Genomic DNA, 17828 nt, shown 5'->3' on the forward strand with positions numbered 1-17828 from the left:
GTATAAGAATGCCCTCAGCCTTCACTATATTTTGATATCCTACTTTTACTCAACAAAAAAACAAAAAAAACAGCTGCAAAATAAACTTGCAAAACCATTTATTCTCACAGTCTGTGCCTTTGGTGTGACAGAAAAAAATAAATCCAGTAAAACCCCAAATTGTACGAAAAGCAGAAACAGTTCCAAGCATGTGTGAAGTGCAGCAAATATTTCCAACAGGAGACAAGTGAAAAGAAGTGAAGTCATTCATCTGCCTGCAGATAGTGCCGGAAAGTCCTCTGGGTCATCTGGGTCAGGAGCCAGGTTACTCTCCTGGGGGGGTAATGAACATTCAAACGCTGATGAAAAATTACCAATATTGTGGTTTGTTTCTAAATTTGATTTTTTTTTTTTCCCCAATCATCTGTCATCATTTCATGATGTTAGCACACTCAGTAAGGCTTTCAAACATTACCTTTCCTTCCCTAACAAGGAGTCCAAAACTAACAAGATATTTATGAGAATAAATGTTACGTTTTAGAATATATTTTGAAGTAATCTAAATCCATCTGCAGTAAAGTGAATCAGAAATTGAAAACTTACCTTCTCCATTACTGGTTTGGCTTTCTCTGAGCGAACTGCTGGGACACCTCGTGTTCCCCGGCCCCCACGACTGGGACGTCCAAGACTACCGAAATTGATTTCCAACTGGGAGGTGATATCATTCACAGACTTACGTAGGAAGTTGCCTTCCTCCTCCATGTCCTCCACTGTCCCTTTGACTTTCTGAAGATAGGAGGAAAAACACAGCAGCTCCGTTTGATTCTATCTACATTTTGAAAAATTGGAAATTACGTAAATACTGGGTCTGAAATTTTCCAGTGTCCATCACAGAACAAACATCCTGAACTTAACCCTAGTGTTATCAGATGTATCATTCAAGTGGCGTACACTCCACCATTATCAAATGCTCTATTCCGCGCAATGAGTAATTTTAATCAAGATTTTTAAGGGAGGACATTTTAACAATAAATACTTTTACTGTGTTTCACCATTGGAACAACAGGCAGAGGTGAAGACGTGCTGTAACAAAAATGTGTGTGCATCAAAAAATGATAAAAGAGGTGATATTACTAATCCAGTATTACTCATTTAATATTATTAACCTACCCCTGTTCTAAAGGTCTTCTTGCACAAAGATGAAAACCAGCCTTTGTGACTTACAACCAAAAATCAATGTCAAGAAGCCTCATTTTGAAGGGCTAGAAGATTTTCTCTAGGGTAAGATAGCAATTTATGAGCTATGAAGATAAATAACATTCCACTGTGGATAATAATAGGTTAAAGATTTCATTATCTTGCCAACGGGGTACATAAACTGCTTTGCACTCTCACCTCCAGGTACTTGGATTGGTGGATGACCTTGGCTTTGGAAGGAATCTTATCCTCGGCTTTGCGAATATTGAACTCCGCCTTGGGACGACTCACTTCCTGCAGGGTCTTCCACTCATCTAGGGTCATCTCCATGGCAACCTGGACCACCATTTCTCCATCCTCTTCTACTGCTCTATCATAACACAAAAGAATACCACTTTTATTGTCATTTTTACATCTAATTTTTGAAAAAAAAATTGACTCTAGGGATTTGCCCTGTAGTTCAGCAAATCATTTAATTAATGCATGAATATTTAAAAAAAATAAAGTTTGTGATTTTATTTTTTATGTAGTTTGATTGAACATATAGTATTCATACCAAAACAAGTGCATGTGCATGGTAAACCTGAAGAAATGCACCATATCCAATATAAAGTTTGAAACTGAAACATGTAAACTAATAAATTATGACATGCACACAATTGGGGCCCGAAAAAAGTGAGATTTCACTGAATTGTTTCTTGAGAAGACATGGACTGACCATTCCATATTATGTACTGCTGATGTTTGAGTGTGGCTTGAACTAAGAAAAATAGAAACTTAATAATTTAGGGGTCTCAAAAAACTTTATTCCGTGTCACTCACTGATTCTGATTGGTTTTGTCGACAAGTGGCTGGGGTTCCTCAGGTTTGATGGGATCATCAGACGTCACCTCCATTACTTCACTGGGCAGCGACACACAAACAGAAATGTGTCTGCAGTGCACACGTTCATTTGGCATGTTGTGAATGAAAATGGACTTACACTGCCGTTTCATTTACACTGCCCCAGTTCCAGGGTCCTCTGCCTCCTCTTTTTTCCTCAGGGGAGTTTCCCCTGCATGAAAAATAAAACTGTAAATACACCATTCTCGCCCCCAAAAATTCACATGAGCGTGAACGAAAGGCTTACGTTCCAGTGTGTCGATCATACTCTCGCTTTCCCCTCAGAGTGAAGTTGTTTGGGTTCCTTATAAATCCTCCTCCCCTACCTCTTCTCCCTCTGTTCCCCCCTCTGCTCACGACACCAGACTCTGCAGTTTCAGAAGGCCTGAGGAGTATTCAGTTTAAAGTGTCACTGATTCGTCACTGGAATTGGTCATTTTTTGTACCTTTTCTTGGACAATAAAATAAAAATAAAAAAATAATAGGTGACGTTACTTTAGTTAAATTACAATACAGGTAATTATGTGAAAACATGAGCCAACATTAGAGATTTGCTACACTCACTAGTCTGCGCCAGAAAATAAGTATTGATAACACAAGATAAAACATACAATACCTGCTAGATTAAATTGGGGACTTTCTACAATTTTAGACTCGTCAACAAGTCCAAGTTCAAACATTAAGTTAATACGCTGTCAGGACCACTTCTAGTCAACACACTGATCCACATGTTACGGGTTTAAAATTGGAAACAACCGGGTCAGCGGGGGAGCTGTCTGAACAAAGTCTCTGTACAAACCCTCAGCTTGAATGAAAAAAACATACTTTGAGATGGGAAACTCCTGTGGATACTCCTCTTGGTGGGTCCCACGCTCTCCAAACGCAGTCTTCTTCCAGGCCCTCTGGGGTTCCTCTCCTACTCTTCTGTTCTCTGTTATTGGTCCAGGCTGCTGCTTCTGCTGCTGCTTGTGGACTGAAAACAGAACACTGCTTACAGATATGTTGTGCACATTAATTTTTGTTGCTTATCTATCACATTTCCAACTGTGTTTCCCCATGGATTGAAGTCTAACATTTGATCAGGAAATTCAGAAACAGGTAGTCAATAAACCTGGAAAAATTGAGAATACACCTGAATGTTACCATTTAGGTAACATGTACATGTACAAACATGTACAACTCATGTATTCTGTGTCACCTGGAAGAGAATATGTATAATTAAACCATCTAAAATGATGGGGGGGTTTGTCAGACTTGCCCTCCAATGACACTGAAAACCTACTGCAAGCATCTAGAAAATCTTTCTAATCAGTAGCTGATGATCAGAAAAATCTGAATTTCCATGATGGTGAATCTGGATCCTTTCTTACACCTTCTTACCTTTCACAGATACAGGAAACACATTTGAATAACTGAAACAGCGACATATCGATGCCTCTTCGCCCTCTCTGTTGGTTGGTGTTGTGATCATATACATATTGCTACCCTACAGATAGGTATTTAATATCTCTGATGACGTGCCAAGTCTAGTTTCAACTTCAGTATACTGGTAGAACGCTTTTTGTTTGGCCTGTTTTTCAAGACATGGGCAAAACGTCTCCTTACACAATTTCATCAAAACTTATATACAATTATATACTTATATACAATTTAAATAAAAATTAACTGGCATTTCAAAATATTTAGCTGATAAGCAAATTTAAAAAATAAAAAAAAACTCAGTTTGGATCTGGTGACTTTTGGTTCACCTGGAACAGTCTTTACCATCAGAGTCGAGGGGGAGGCGTCTGTCCTTCTGGGATTCCTTATAAACATTTTTTTTCGGCTTGCATTTCTTCTCCTCTTCTTCCTTCTTCTTTTTCTTTTTGTCTTTCATCATTTCCACTTGGCTCATTAAATCGAACGGGTCAGCATCGCTGTCCAGGAGATTTCCGAACCTGTTCGCCACGACGCAGCCGTAGGCGTCCGGGAGCATTTTAACCTGGGAACCCATCGGGAATCCAGCGCACAATGTTTTCCCTCCTAATGATCGATCCACCAGGACAGAGATGAAATGTTACCGTGTGCCTTCCCAGCTGCACAAGAAACGAGCGATGACCGATCCTCTGCAGCAGGTGAACATCCAACAAATGGTTGAGGGCGGATTGTGAACGCGTCTAATTGTTTGCTGGTGTGAGCGCAGGCGGCGCCACATCTCCGTCTTAAATATTCGCCTCACAGACTGTAAAAAGCTCTTTTAAGAACAAGGGAGATGTGCAGAGTTGTGGCAACTACAGAGGATTAAAGCTGATGAGCCATACAATGAAGTTATGGGAGAGAGTAGTGGAAGCTAGACTAAGGGCAGAAGTGAACATTTGTGAGCAGCAGTATGGTTTCATGCCAAAAAAGAGTACTACAGATGCAGTATTTGCTTTGAGGATGTTGATAGAGAAGTACAGAGAAGGCCAGAGGGAGCTGCATTGTGTTTTTGTAGATCTGGAGAAAGCTTATGACAGGGTGCCCAGAGAGGAACTGTGGTATTGTATGAGGAAGTCTGGAGTGGCAGAGAAGTATGTTAGAGTGGTGCAGGACATGTATGAGGACTGTAAGACAGTGGTGAGGTGTGATGTAGGTGTGACAGAGGAGTTCAAGGTGGAGGTGGGACTGCATCAGGGATCAGCTCTGAGCCCCTTCTTGTTCGCTATGGTGATGGACAGGCTGACAGACGAGGTTAGACAGGAATCTCCATGGACTATGATGTTTGCAGATGACATTGTGATCTGTAGTGAGAGCAGGGAACAGGTGGAGGAGAAGCTAGAGAGGTGGAGGTTTGTCCTGGAAAGGAGAGGAATGAAGGTTAGCCGCAGTAAGACAGAGTACATGTGTGAGAATGAGAGGGACCCAAGTGGAAGAGTGAGGTTACAGGGAGAAGAGATCAAGAAAGTGGAAGATTTTAAGTACCTAAGGTCAAGAGTCCAGAGCAATGGAGAGTGTGGAAAAGAGGTGAAGAAGCGTGTACAGGCAGGATGGAACGGGTGGAGGAAAGTGTCAGGTGTGATGTGTGAGAGAAGAGTTTCAGCTAAAATGAAAGGAAAGGTGTACAAAACTGTGGTGAGACCAGCGATGTTGTTTGGCCTAGAGACAGTGTCACTGAGGAAAAGACAGGAGACAGAGCTGGAGGTAGCAGAGATGAAGATGCAGAGGTTCTCTTTGGGAGTGACCAGGAAGGATAGGATCAGGAATGAGTACATCAGAGGGACAGCACATGTTAGAGGTTTTGGAGATAAAGTCAGAGAGGCCAGACTGAGATGGTTTGGACATGTCCAGAGGAGAAATAGTGAATATATCGGTAGAAGGATGCTGAGTTTTGAGCTGCCAGGCAGGAGGCCTAGAGGAAGACCAAAGAGGAGGTTTATGGATGTAATGAGGGAAGACATGAAGGTAGTTGGTGTGAGAGAAGAGGATTCAAAGGACAGGGCTAGATGGAGGAAATTGATTCGCTGTGGCGACCCCTGAAGGGAAAAGCCGAAAGGAAAAGAAGGAGAAGAGACTGTAAAAAGCTCTTGTCTCCTGTTGGTGTTGCTTTGTCAGGCTGTTAAGTTCAAAGGTGCCGATTTATGCAAAAATCAATTTTATTTATTTTTATCAAGTAAATAAATGACTGGGATTAATGTTAGTGTAGCCAAAGTTCTGAGCTAATTTATTCAAATGTCATTGCATATTAGATTTATTGGTAAAATATGTGTCAGATGTCTGCAAAAGCCAAATGAGAAACTTCTTGACTGCTACAGTCTCAGATTTATTCAATCCACAGCACCATTTTGTTGCTATGACAACTTTGGAAACATGATTCACAGACAGATGACAGCTTCCCACAGTGTTCACCATGAATCTTAGCCCATTCCCCCATATTCACAGGCGGTGCAGTGGTGAAGGCCAATCTTAAATGTTCTGGTGAGGAGTATTTTATAGTCTATTTTAGCTTTTAAAGGCAGCAAGTGCAGAGAAACCAACACTGGTCCTAGTCACACAGGCAGCAGCAATCTGGATAAACTGAAGGTTCTTAAATGATTTTTTGGGGCAGCCTGACAAAAGTGAGTTGCAATAGTCTGGTCTGGATGTGATAAAAACATGGATTAATCTCTATGCATCATTCTGTGTTAAAATATTCCTGAATTTTTCAAACTCTGATAAATAGTCAGTGCACGCACAAGGAGGACAATAAGTTGTAATAAAGGCTGCAGTGGGTTGGGTTTGATAGGCTCGGACTAAGACTTTCAAATGAGTTAAAATTCACCTTAGGTTTAGATTCAGTTGTCTGAGTCTCAATGGATCTGAAAATTTAGGTGATTAGGGGGAGTAGCTTCATTTAGGGACACATACTCATCCTCACATAGCCAGGTTTCCGTTAAAACAGAATACATCTACAGTATATGATAATCTGATATAATATTGTGCGGTGGAATATCATAGTGGCTTAAGGGTTGGCTTCCCTCTACACCCCCCAGAGGATAAAATTTATTCCACAGAGATAGAGATGTAAAAACTGAGGGGTGGGGGTGAGGGTCCCCCTTATCCCACATATTTGCAGGTTAGGTTTCTGGGAGGGAGGGAGGTGCCACATAATTGTGGTGTTTTAATTTACTATCATACATTAATATTTAATATATTATTGATATATTTTTTTCATATTGATGGTAGATCAATTAACTAACATATTAGAGTTCAACCTTCAGTCTGGATAGAGAGGTAGATGAACAGTGTGGGTTAATTGTTGCTGCAATAATGAATCTCTGTTAGCTATTATCCACCTGCCTTCCCAAGAATCTGATGACAACCGTTGAGACTTCCTCTTCATGCCACACTTTGTAGTGGAGCCTCTCTACAACCTTGAACTTTGACCTGTATTTTTAGAAACATTTGGTGCTCTTGGTATCTTTTTGTATCCTTTTCTCCGACAGTAGTCATTTTCCATGACTTTATAAAGAATTCTTGATTCATCCATGTTGGTAATATGCAGTCAAATGTAAAATTTAAATTTAGGCTTTAACAGAATACACATTGGAGCTCTATTAACAAAGTCTGTTTGGGCTATTGCAAAGCCTATTCGGAAAAAAAAAAATGGGTTCACTAAATTTGCTAGTGATTTTAGCTTCACCAACAATGTTATGGTTTTATTATTCATGTATGCTCCCCATAATAGCATCTGGTGACTCAATGACAATTTCATATACTATTACGATTATCTTAAAAAGGTTGCAGTAATAATAATAATAATAATAATAATAATAATAGTCATAATAATAATAATACCTATTTAATGGCAGGAGTAATGCATATTATGTCAGAAAACAACTCAACTAGAGACAAATGACAGTCTGTCATTAAAGATGGTCAGTCAGTATAGACAATTGGGAGCACTTCAAGTTTATCTCCTACTGTCGTTATTAAAACTATAAATTAGCAGATGCGTTTGAGCCACAGCTGTGTGAATTAGAGCTGTCAAATTGCTGCAAAGAAATCACTACTGGGGGGTTTGATATAAGACAATATGTGACATTTAATGTAGGAAGCAAAAACAAGAGTTTAAATAACAGTATGGGTACATTACTATTCAGGTCAGAGAGGCTAGACTGAGATGGTTTGGACATGTCCAGAGGAGAGATAGTGAATATATTGGTAGAAGGATGCTGAGTTTTGAACTGCCAGGCAGGAGGCCTAGAGGAAGACCAAAGAGGAGGTTTATGGATGTAGTGAAAGAGGACATGAAGGTAGTTGGTGTGAGAGAAGAGGATGCAGAAGACAAGGTTAGATGGAGGCAACTGATTCGCTGTGGCAACCCCTGACGGGAAAAGCTCAAAGGACAAGAAGAAGTATATTACTATTCAGGACATTCTTAAAAATATTTATAATGTGGATGTGTAAATTAGTTCCTTTTCCAGTACATTATACTAGGGAAGGTATGCTGCAGACATATTGTACAGTGCAGAAGGATACATTATCTGTTCTTTCAAGATGTAATCAAATTAGTGAGGAAAAGGAAGCCACAACCTGTAATTGAAAGAACTCAGTCAAAGGACACCATGACACCAGAGTTAAATTGTTCCTATAATAATATTTCCGGAGTCGTTAAATCTACATTAAGTCTTCTTAGATGTACCATTGTGCACGGTGGGCTAGAATGTAAAAACTGATACAGCTCTGCCCTCTGGTTCCTGTTTATGTTCATTAAATTATATTTCATATTCCTGAACTAAATCGTTTGAACATTTCCCATCAAGGTAGATGATCTATTTTATTTATTTATTTTTTATAACACGTTCATCTTGATTCACAGCATTTGGACACAAAAGTCTTAAATAATCCATGTTTTATCCTCCTTCTCGCTCAAACAGTCCTGTCTTTGTTCAAGGGTTTCAGTTTTAAAATGATTACGTAATTTTGGCGCCTTCGTTCCACTGTTTCTTTTCCCTTTAAACTGACCCCAAAACGTAATAACATAAACACACGTCTCTGCGCGGGAAACTGACACCTGCCCTTCCGGAATGTGAAATTAACCGCCCTCCACTTCCATTGGCTGAACGTGTGTTCTCTCTCGATTTCATTTGCCAACATACACGTCAGTCAACAAGAGCGCGCTTCTAGTATTTAAATCTCATTGGACGACATTATTTCGACCAATCACTGCACGCAGAACAGCCAGTGATAGCCTATTGGCCCAGAGGGGAGGTGGGTGTATCTAATTGAAGTCTCTCATTGGTTACGCTTGACAAGTGGGCTCGGATTCACGCAGCCGATTGGTTCGTCAACTGCTCGGGCGCGATTTTGCAACGCGGGACGATGTTTCCGTGGGCGCACACGGGTCGGTTAGGACGAACCGCCGCGACGAGCAGGAAAGTTCGCTCCTCATCCGGTTGGACTCTTTGTGGTAAAGGACGGATCCTAGATCTTTTTGTTTTCCCGTTCCTGTTGGGACATGAAGGGCATATTCACTCCAGATTGAAGAGACTTTTATTTATAAACTTTTTTTCGCATTGAAATAAGATTTAACGTTTAGAGTTATTTTTAGGACTTAAACGCTAGTTCTTATATTCAAGCAATGGCTGAAAATAAACATCCGCAAGTTATTTTCTGCAACGACTCCCCCAAAAGAGTTTTGGTATCTGTCATCAAGACCACTCCGATCAAACCCAACAAAGCGGAGGCTCTGACACCGACTAGTCCTGGTTTCAGCGACTTCATGGTCTACCCGTGGAAATGGGGGGAGAACGCCCACAACGTGACTCTGAGTCCGGGCTCAGTGAGTGGGGCTTCCTCGCCTACCGGTACACAGACGGCCAGAGAAGCGGACATCGCTCCTTCACCCGACCAAATCAGGGTAAGCAGAGTTTTCTTATTTTTAAAAGTGTGGCTGAGTGCCGTGTGTTGTAGTTCATGTTGTTGTGTGGTTTTTGAATGTTTTTGTTATGTTCAGCTACTGTTAAGTTAACTAGGCCTCAGTGTATTAACATTAGCATTGAAAAGAACTCATGCATAATAATGACATCTTTCACGGACGCGAACTATTCTGACCGGAGTTATGAAGGCTAATAGAATGCAAACTTAAACTGTTCTTAAACTGTTATTACGAGCATGAACACTTTTTCTTTTGAATCTGCCTTAATATGGCCGAGACTGAGTCATTTAAAAAAAACGCCCGCGCATTAGGGTAGGAGATGGTGGATTTTAAACCCCCGTTACTTCCTGATTCAGGAGCAGCTGCTGATGTATGACGTGTCGTCGCGCGCCAAAACTTTAACCGGATATGGATGAATTAGAAGACAAACGTACTTCCGGTTCTGATGTCATACGTGAGATCGTTTATTGAGGACGTAGTGATCGATACAAACACCGAATATCAACATATTCGAACGTATATCGATTTAATACTGGCACGAACGTTTTGTTCTGAGCATTTAAACGATTAGAAGTTCTAAAATATGTCTGCTAAGTAAGTAATTATTAGCATAAACCAAAAAAGGCTTATGCTAACTTATTGCTGCAGCTAAAGTTGTGTGTACGCCTCTGTCAGGATGGGATCCGCAGAGGGCGCCCACGGGCTGACACTGTGCGGGAGCTCATCACTGAAGGGGAGACGTCATCCAGCCGTATTCGCTGTAACATCTGCAACAGGGTGTTTCCCCGAGAGAAGTCTCTCCAGGCTCATAAGAGGACTCACACGGGTGAGTAGAGTGGGTGCAGAGCTTGTGTGAAAAGAGGCTTTATAATGGGTTACCTTTTTTCACCTTGAAAAGGTGAACACAATACTAGTCTTTAGCTTTCATTTTTACACTTGGAAATATAAAACATTTTGCATGGATCTCATGAGCTGCATTATATATAAACATTTGCAATGCTGGTTATTTTTTAAACAATCTCAATTTTCCATCCCCAGGAGAGAGGCCATATCTTTGTGACTACCCAAACTGCGGGAAGGCCTTCGTCCAGAGTGGTCAGCTGAAGACACACCAGCGGCTGCACACAGGAGAGAAACCCTTTGTCTGCTCAGAGAAAGGTGGGTTTGAAATGTGATTGCTTTTATTCTGAGGGGAAAGGGGAAAAAACTAATTTACTTTTGAGTTTGAGTTAAATGAAACTGATCCATATTTAGACATAAAAGTGGGTCTGTTAGTGTGACTTCAGTTTATTTGGAAAGTCCCTTATAAACATTAATAATTAACCAGACTGTAATAAAATATGGTATGTTATCATTTAAAAATACGACTCTAAGTCACCACCACTTAAAACATGGTCAACCAAATTTATTCACTATTCCAAATTTTCATAAGTCACTTTTGTAACTCAGTCACATTACAGATACTAGCTGTCTTCTTTACAGGCCACCATGACTTACTAAATTATCAATATATCTGTCCTTTTGTCCATAGGATGTGGAAATCGGTTCACACATGCCAACCGTCATTGTCCCAAGCATCCTTTCTCCCGCCTGAAGAGAGAGGAACCAAAGCAAGGCCTGGGAAAAGCCCAGTCTGTGGATAACAAGGCTGTAGCAGAGTGGTTGGCAAAGTAAGCAAACACTCAGGACACCTTGTTGAAGTACTTTTATCACATTTGCACAATATAACCTCGGCTTTCGCACATTTAATTTTCTGCTTAAATTTTATGTTAATGTATTCCTTTCCTTGAAGGTACTGGCAGACCCGTGAGCAACGTGCCCCTACAACCACCAAAGTGAAGCCACAGGGAGAGGAAGGAGTGGAGGACCAGGAACAGCAGGATCCTATGGAGTATCTCCAGACAGATGAAGAGGAAGAAGATGCAGAGGAAGAGAAGGGTAATCAAGGAGGAGGGGCTGCCAAGCGCCGCCTCCAGGAGCAACGGGAGCGTCTCCATGGCGCTCTGGCACTTATTGAGCTGGCCAACAACCTGTCAGCCTGAACATCCACCCACTTCCTGATTTTAGACTCTGACCTCCATCCCCATTCTGCCTTCCTGAAGTATGTGCTGTAGCTACAAATTGTTCATTAATGCAGATCAATGACCAGTTTAGTTTTATTCTATAAAAGGTTGTATAACCAGACTTCGAGAAAGCTGAATTGGTGAGAGATCTTTGTTGATGTACAAGTGTCATTTACCCCAGTCAGCACCAGGAAGGCACAAGCTAAAGCACCTTATTCAGCTTCAATTTTATCCTTTTCTAGGCTGCTATAATTGTAGATTTGACAATATGAAGAATGTCTTTCTTTCTCCTGTCTTCTAAAGGCAAAGGAAGAGTACCTATTATCAAGTTTTGTTTGCACTTTGATGGTAACAAGTTTTTTTAAGTTTGGGGTGAGTGGAACGGTGTGTATGACTGATGTGTATAGGGATTAAGCTCAGATGACAGAATGATACAGGGTCTGGTCATGCATAGGAAACGCAAAGTTGAATTCTAACTGTCAGAGGGGATCTTATCATGCTCCTGGGTTTCGTCTTCAGTTTTTTAAGCACAATTTCACTGCTGCTGTTTTCAGTAGTGGTGGTAAACAGTTCTCCAGGTAGTGATAGACACAACTGGGGAACCAGATCAGTTCTGTATATTTATATATGCAAAGGAGAAGTGATCGTTGCAAGTCTAATTCAGGAGTTAGGTAATGCTAACAAATAGTCAAAATTTGCGCATTAGGGAGAATTATGTGAACCTAATGGTATTAGAAGATAAAGAAGCACCAGGCCGTCCACCTAGAGTCGACTCCTGTGTCACCTGGATGGAGATAATTAATGCAAAGCAATAATATTCTACTATAACTGAAGGTCAAGACTGCATTTTTGAACATCCCTTAATTCATTTTCAACATCTATTTTTCCTGATGGATATGATAAATGTGTAAATCCTGCAGGCCGAGCTTTTAACCAGTCTGGAGTCTTTCTAATACTATAATGTCACCCACCTTTTATATTAAATGGTGGCTGGCTAGTTATAAAGCAGACATGACAAAGTTTATCTGGTGCTTCATCTCATGTCAAAGATTTAATTATTTGATATTTATTTCACCATATTCTCATTTTGTTTAATTGTTAAAGGTCCCTGGAATCATTTGATGTTTGCAGAGTAATATTCTCTCAAGTTGAAAAAATCCATTTGGAATATGTTGTATCCAAACATCCTATAGAAGGATTTGTGCCCTTTGTAAATCGTGGACTAAGCTCCCAAAGCATTTAAGGTTAAGTGATGTTGGTGTGCACCCATTTTTCATGAAGTGATTTATGTAGAGCAGGGTGTTGTTTTAATAACACTACATCATTAAACAGTGAATGAATCCTCTTTTAGCTGCCATGTCACTAGTTATATCACTATCCATTTGATTTACAACCTATGTGGCTCTACAGTGAAAAAAAAAACAGTAAACTCTTGATAATCACAACACCAAATGATTTAGTCAATTATAGTATATTTGAAGCTTTTCTAACCTTTAGACATTTTTTGTGGTTTGAGAAGAGTATGGCATTTAATATATATATACGCATTGTGTATGTTAGAATATGGAGAATGCACAATTTGTTGAGTGATTTGATGTTGAATCTTAGTTTCAGTTCTCCCCCTGCTAACATCCCAGCAGCTTTTGACATGTAGAGCGTGCTTGGTAGACATTTTATTACACACTTCAAAGGTAGTATTTCTCTTGACAGGATGTCCACACTGTTTTAATGTTGGTCTTCAATAAAAATTCACTGAAACTTGTCTTTGCACTTGTGAAATAGGAACTGTAATATAACTGAGTGAAATTGATAAATTTCAGACAAAAAAAAATGAATGGTACTGTTCTCCAATATGGAGCAGAACAACATCACCAAGTGGTGAGAGTTGAAACTCCATTTTAGTACCTCCCTGTGGAACCTTCTTCAATATGAATCTTATCTTGTACTTCTGCATTTCTCTCAGATGATTTGGTGTTAAAGGTGAGAAATGAGTATGCGAGTCCACCTGACATACTGCAAAGCAAAAGTCAAAAACAATCAATACCATAGAAATGATGCTATCATTCATACAGTGATAGTTCTTAAAAACACTAATTTTGACTTGTAGTCATAACTAACCCTAAGTATTTACATTTTATTTAGGAGGCAGTACATCTTTTCTTTGTAGTCTGAGATATAGTGCTCATGTTAAATGTTTTTGGCAACATCTGAGAGCAGGGTGAGATGATGGAGGATTCTATTGGAACTAATCTAAAACACCTGCAGCATAACATTTAAGGTTGAATGATGTAGATTTGATATCACTAAATTCCACAATGTGTTCATGTTCTTTAATGACATCCTATCGACTCTTCACCGTTCATAGATGTAGTCAGGTTTCATTCATAATGACAAAGATGTGTTTTCACTAAATATAAAAAACAAATGTATAAGAAAAATAAAAGGGTATGGAGGGAAAAACATTCTCACCAAATGCTGAGACCAAGGAAGTTGGTCCAAGAGAAATAGTAGTCTCCACTCACAAAGATTCCAATATAACCTACAGCCACATTCTTTAAAAAAATGTAATACAAGTTATAAATTATATTGTTGGTAGAAACTGAAGAGGTGAAATGCTGTGTCAAACAGCATTATTCATTCAGTGTGATACAGAATCCAGGTTCACATACAGGTTATATCTTTTTACATTTTTATTACTGAAATGATAAATCTGATGCCTCAAAGAAGATAAACATCATGTCTACTTTGCAGTCCTAATAGAAGCCCATTCAGCATATTCTTACCTTTACTGCTCCCACTATTGTGGTAGTAAGTGCCGAGTTGTAATAGCTGCACAGGACTATGGAATATGTCAGCACAAATCTGGAAGAAAAAAAAATGCACACAACCAAGTTGAAACTGAAGAAGTGACAAAGGTATAATTCAAGAGTCTGATCTGAATCGTGCTGACATACCCCATGAAGCAGGACACAAGGAAACACAAAATAAAAGTGACCTTAACCCAGTCCTCAAATGCAGCTGCCTGTGGATAAAATCATACGAGAAGGTCTGGTTGTAAAATCTTGCACAAACTCTTGATCACATCATCATTTCTTGGTCTACCTTGTGTAAATCTCCAGTAAATGCACTCGCCAAAAGAGTGGGGACTATTATGATTAGTGCATTGTAAACTAAGACGCCATACTTTCCAAGGCCCTTTGGAAAAAAGAGGGAACTATTACATAAAACACGACTGAACATACACTATAACAACCAGCAGTTTCTTAAATGCATGTCAACATTTGACAGTATTAATGAATCATATTTTACTGCCTATAAGTATGTAAATGTATTAATTGTGCCATAATTAACTAATAATTATGCATAATTATTTAAATGCATCCTTTGTTTCTATGACCAGCTTTGATCATGTGCAAAGTATTGTACTAATGTTTATTTGATGACGTGTGAGGATACATGTCTTAAAAAGTAAGAATTTAAGCTCAAGGACAAGTTTAACTTTCTTCAGTGTTTGGCATGATAGTGGCAATACCACTGTCGTTATCATATACCACATAAGCAGCTAACTACACAGATGTTGTAAAAGTACTAATATAGTAAAGTACAATATGTCTTTTGTGTAGATTATTTGGGTAATGTTACCTCGGTCCCTAGGCTTTTTTTGGTGTACACACCGTTCGCAGCAGTGAAGGCATCATTGAGCAGGATGAATGTATATCCCTCAATATCAAAGGCAAGGTCAGAGCTAGCAGAAAGGGAAAGACAGAGGCAAAGCACATCGGTTTAGCCTGTAGTCACCCTAATGTAAGATATTTACTACAGAAACTTGTACCTTGCAGCAACTATGGCACCAAGAATTATAACCACAACGCTGCAGACGAGACGTTTTGGGAATCTTTTCCTGGAATAAAAGATCAGATTTTCTGATGAATCACAAAAATTTTCATTGAGCTCCTCTGATTACTTGATGATATCTTTTAATTTATTATGTCTCATATATACTCCAATCACATTAACTTTCATGTATTAAAGTGCTTCAAAGCCCCATCAGCAATAGACACATCTGATGTGTTTCTTACCTTAGTATAAATATTTCCAAGATCATTGTCATCACTATGGTGAATTTCCGTAATACTGTAAACATGGGTAAACTGTGAAAGTAAACATGTTTGATCTCGTGAATAAACGCGGTGTAACGTCAGGACTACAATCATCTACAGTAAGGGTAAAAACAGACCTGAGCTTTTTGGTGCTTGCCAGTCCTGTGATATGGCTCCCAACATTCAACAAAGGAAGAGGGAAAATCTGGCAGGAAAATACAGATGAAATTGTCTGGAAAATCAATTACATTTAAATGAAAATAAAGATGGAAGATTTTCGGAGAGAAATCAAAATGCTTACTTTTAAAATTACATTTCTGTTGAAATCTGGAAAGTGGATTGTTTTGGTCATTTTGGCAGCATAGAGGATGACGATCGTGGTGATCATCTGAAAGATCAGAGTGACTGAGACTGACTGTGTATGATGTTAGAAACACACAGGAAGAGACTAAATGAAAACAAACCTACGGTACAGGATAGATGTACGATACATGTACCAGTATTGTGCTGCTGTTAACCCTCTAACTAGTTCAAACTAACCCACAGACTTGACAGTGGATTTATTTACTGATGATAACAATAACCTAAAAAGGCAAAGCAATGTATCAAAGCAATTTAATACTGACAAGAAGGTGGAGGATTTTAAGTACTAAGGGTCAACAGTCCAGAGCAATGGAGAGTGTGGAAAAGAGGTGAAGAAATGTGTACAGACAGGATGGAACAGGTTTGAGAAAAGTGTCAGGTGTGATGTGTGATAGAAGAGTTTCAGCTCAAATGAAAGGAAAGGTGTACAAAACTGTGGTGAGACCAGTGATGTTGTTTGGTCTAGAGACAGTGTCACTGAGGAAAAGACAGGAGACAGAGTTGGAGGTAGCAGAGATGAAGATGCTGAGGTTCTCTCTGGGAGTGACCAGGAAGGATAGGATCAGGAATGAGTACATCAGAGGGACAGCACATGTTAGAGGTTTTGGAGATAAATTCAGAGAGGCCAGACTGAGATGGTTTGGACATGTCCAGAGGAGAGATGGTGAATATATTGGTAGAAGGATGCTGAGTTTTGAACCGCCAGGCAGGAGGCCTAGAGGAAGACCAAAGAGGAGGTTTATGGATGTAGTGAAAGAGTTGGTGTGAGAGAAGAGGATGCAGAAATCAGGGTTAGATGGAAGCAACTGATTCGCTGTGGTGACCCCTGAAGGGAAAAGCCGAAAGGAGAAGAAGAACATGAACCAAAGCGGTTAAATAACGCATGAATGACTAAATTAACCCCTTCAGTTTAGTTTTGTTAAGAATCATTAGTACATACAGTATATCGGCATGAATGTCCTCCTACAAACTAACATCACAACACTGTTTACCTTTTGCTTCAGTTTCAGCAGCAGCACTGCTTTATGGTGATGACAGCAATAGTTGACTTAAGTGTTGTAGTTTTTAAAGCACATCACATAAATGCACAAGGTGTTTAAGAAAACACTTGGTTAGAGTCATGGGGGCCTAGGCCCCCAGACGACTGTCAGTGTGACTGCGCCCCCTTGCGGGACAGCTTACCTGGCCAATCCCCAGAAACAGGACCGAGGGGAACCTGCGAGACCAGCACACAGATAATAGAAGAGGATCCGAAGAATTCCGGAGGATTTTTCGGTTCTGCATTAAGGTGACAGACTCTGACCTACCTGTAGGTGGTCAACACGGTCTTGTTCACCACCGTGATAAGGAACGAGCTGCCCGCGTAAAACACCGCTGAGAGGAGTTTACACTTAACGGAGTGTTCGGATGTCTCTTGACAGACTCTGTCGTGCATTTTCGGATACTTTTTGAGGTAATATCGTTAATTAAAATGTTGCTTTCGAGCGTAGTAGGTCCTGACTTGTCGCCAGGTGTAAGCAGCTGGAGTACCTGCTGTCCGCCCGCAAACAGGACAGGACAGGAAGTCACATGAATCATAAATATGAACGAATCGTTTTGGCTTTGAGAAATATTGACGACTTTTTAGATTTGACCAATTACTGGTTTATCACTTAACATTTATAACTCCCAATGTTTAAAAAAAAATGGGGGGAAAAAGTTCTGTTTTTGTTTGTTTTGCTTTTATTTGAAGTCTTGGGTAATTGCAAAAGTTTTATTATCCAACTACTATAACCCTAAATGACCAATCCTTTCTTTAACCAGCACACATCAAGGGAAGAGGCACTGAGAGATGAGGGATCATTCCATCTGCCATAATGCCAAAGGTTT

The 17828-nt window shown here is 39.8% G+C and overlaps 3 protein-coding genes across 4 annotated transcripts; 1 reads left to right on the forward strand and 2 right to left on the reverse strand.

Annotated features, from left to right (window-relative positions):
* Nucleotides 1–63: 63 nt before the first annotated feature.
* Nucleotides 64–4158, reverse strand: zgc:103482 (intracellular hyaluronan-binding protein 4). The gene is made up of 8 exons (XM_068310288.1): nt 3823–4158; nt 2884–3031; nt 2306–2443; nt 2159–2230; nt 1999–2079; nt 1375–1546; nt 583–765; nt 64–312 (listed from the first exon to the last, which is right to left on the reverse strand). The coding sequence occupies exons 1-8, from the start codon at nt 4049–4051 to the stop codon at nt 247–249; spliced, it is 1089 nt and encodes a 362-aa protein (XP_068166389.1). The 5' UTR covers nt 4052–4158; the 3' UTR covers nt 64–246.
* A 4751-nt stretch (nt 4159–8909) lies between these two features.
* Nucleotides 8910–13251, forward strand: znf367 (zinc finger protein 367). Its single transcript, XM_068310446.1, has 5 exons — nt 8910–9415; nt 10109–10259; nt 10472–10591; nt 10965–11103; nt 11226–13251. The coding sequence occupies exons 1-5, from the start codon at nt 9137–9139 to the stop codon at nt 11473–11475; spliced, it is 939 nt and encodes a 312-aa protein (XP_068166547.1). The 5' UTR covers nt 8910–9136; the 3' UTR covers nt 11476–13251.
* A 117-nt stretch (nt 13252–13368) lies between these two features.
* On the reverse strand, nt 13369–17489 carry slc35d2 (solute carrier family 35 member D2). Of its 2 annotated transcripts, XM_068310444.1 has the most exons (12): nt 17267–17489; nt 17142–17175; nt 15898–15984; nt 15734–15801; nt 15576–15647; nt 15329–15397; nt 15139–15241; nt 14599–14691; nt 14451–14518; nt 14280–14358; nt 13966–14048; nt 13369–13509 (listed from the first exon to the last, which is right to left on the reverse strand). In XM_068310444.1, exons 1-12 carry the CDS (start codon nt 17392–17394, stop codon nt 13395–13397), a joined length of 999 nt encoding a protein of 332 aa, XP_068166545.1. In that variant the 5' UTR covers nt 17395–17489; the 3' UTR covers nt 13369–13394. The 2 variants fall into 2 exon arrangements, with proteins under 2 accessions (XP_068166545.1, XP_068166546.1); XM_068310445.1 differs by lacking the exon at nt 14599–14691.
* Between the last annotated feature and the right edge of the window lie 339 nt (nt 17490–17828).

The sequence above is a fragment of the Antennarius striatus genome, chromosome 3, assembly GCF_040054535.1.
Source record: "Antennarius striatus isolate MH-2024 chromosome 3, ASM4005453v1, whole genome shotgun sequence".
Lineage (NCBI taxonomy): Eukaryota > Metazoa > Chordata > Actinopteri > Lophiiformes > Antennariidae > Antennarius > Antennarius striatus.

Bases quoted from the DNA above. Each gene is read 5' to 3' on its own strand.
- zgc:103482 (XM_068310288.1), bottom strand. From the start codon at position 4,051: ATGGGTTCCCAGGTTAAAATGCTCCCGGACGCCTACGGCTGCGTCGTG. The intron at 2,231-2,305 runs GTAAGCCTTTCG...TTTTTCATGCAG, and splicing joins TATGATCGACACACTGGAAC to GGGAAACTCCCCTGAGGAAA. The intron at 1,547-1,998 runs GTGAGTGACACG...GTGTTATGATAG, and splicing joins GACAAAACCAATCAGAATCA to AGCAGTAGAAGAGGATGGAG.
- znf367 (XM_068310446.1), top strand. From the start codon at position 9,137: ATGGCTGAAAATAAACATCCGCAAGTTATTTTCTGCAACGACTCCCCC. The intron at 9,416-10,108 runs GTAAGCAGAGTT...CGCCTCTGTCAG, and splicing joins CTTCACCCGACCAAATCAGG to GATGGGATCCGCAGAGGGCG. The intron at 10,592-10,964 runs GTGGGTTTGAAA...TTTTGTCCATAG, and splicing joins CTTTGTCTGCTCAGAGAAAG to GATGTGGAAATCGGTTCACA.
- slc35d2 (XM_068310444.1), bottom strand. From the start codon at position 17,394: ATGCACGACAGAGTCTGTCAAGAGACATCCGAACACTCCGTTAAGTGT. The intron at 14,359-14,450 runs GTATGTCAGCAC...TTTTTCTTCCAG, and splicing joins CTTGTGTCCTGCTTCATGGG to ATTTGTGCTGACATATTCCA. The intron at 13,510-13,965 runs GTGAGAATGTTT...TTTGCTTTGCAG, and splicing joins TTCCTTGGTCTCAGCATTTG to TATGTCAGGTGGACTCGCAT.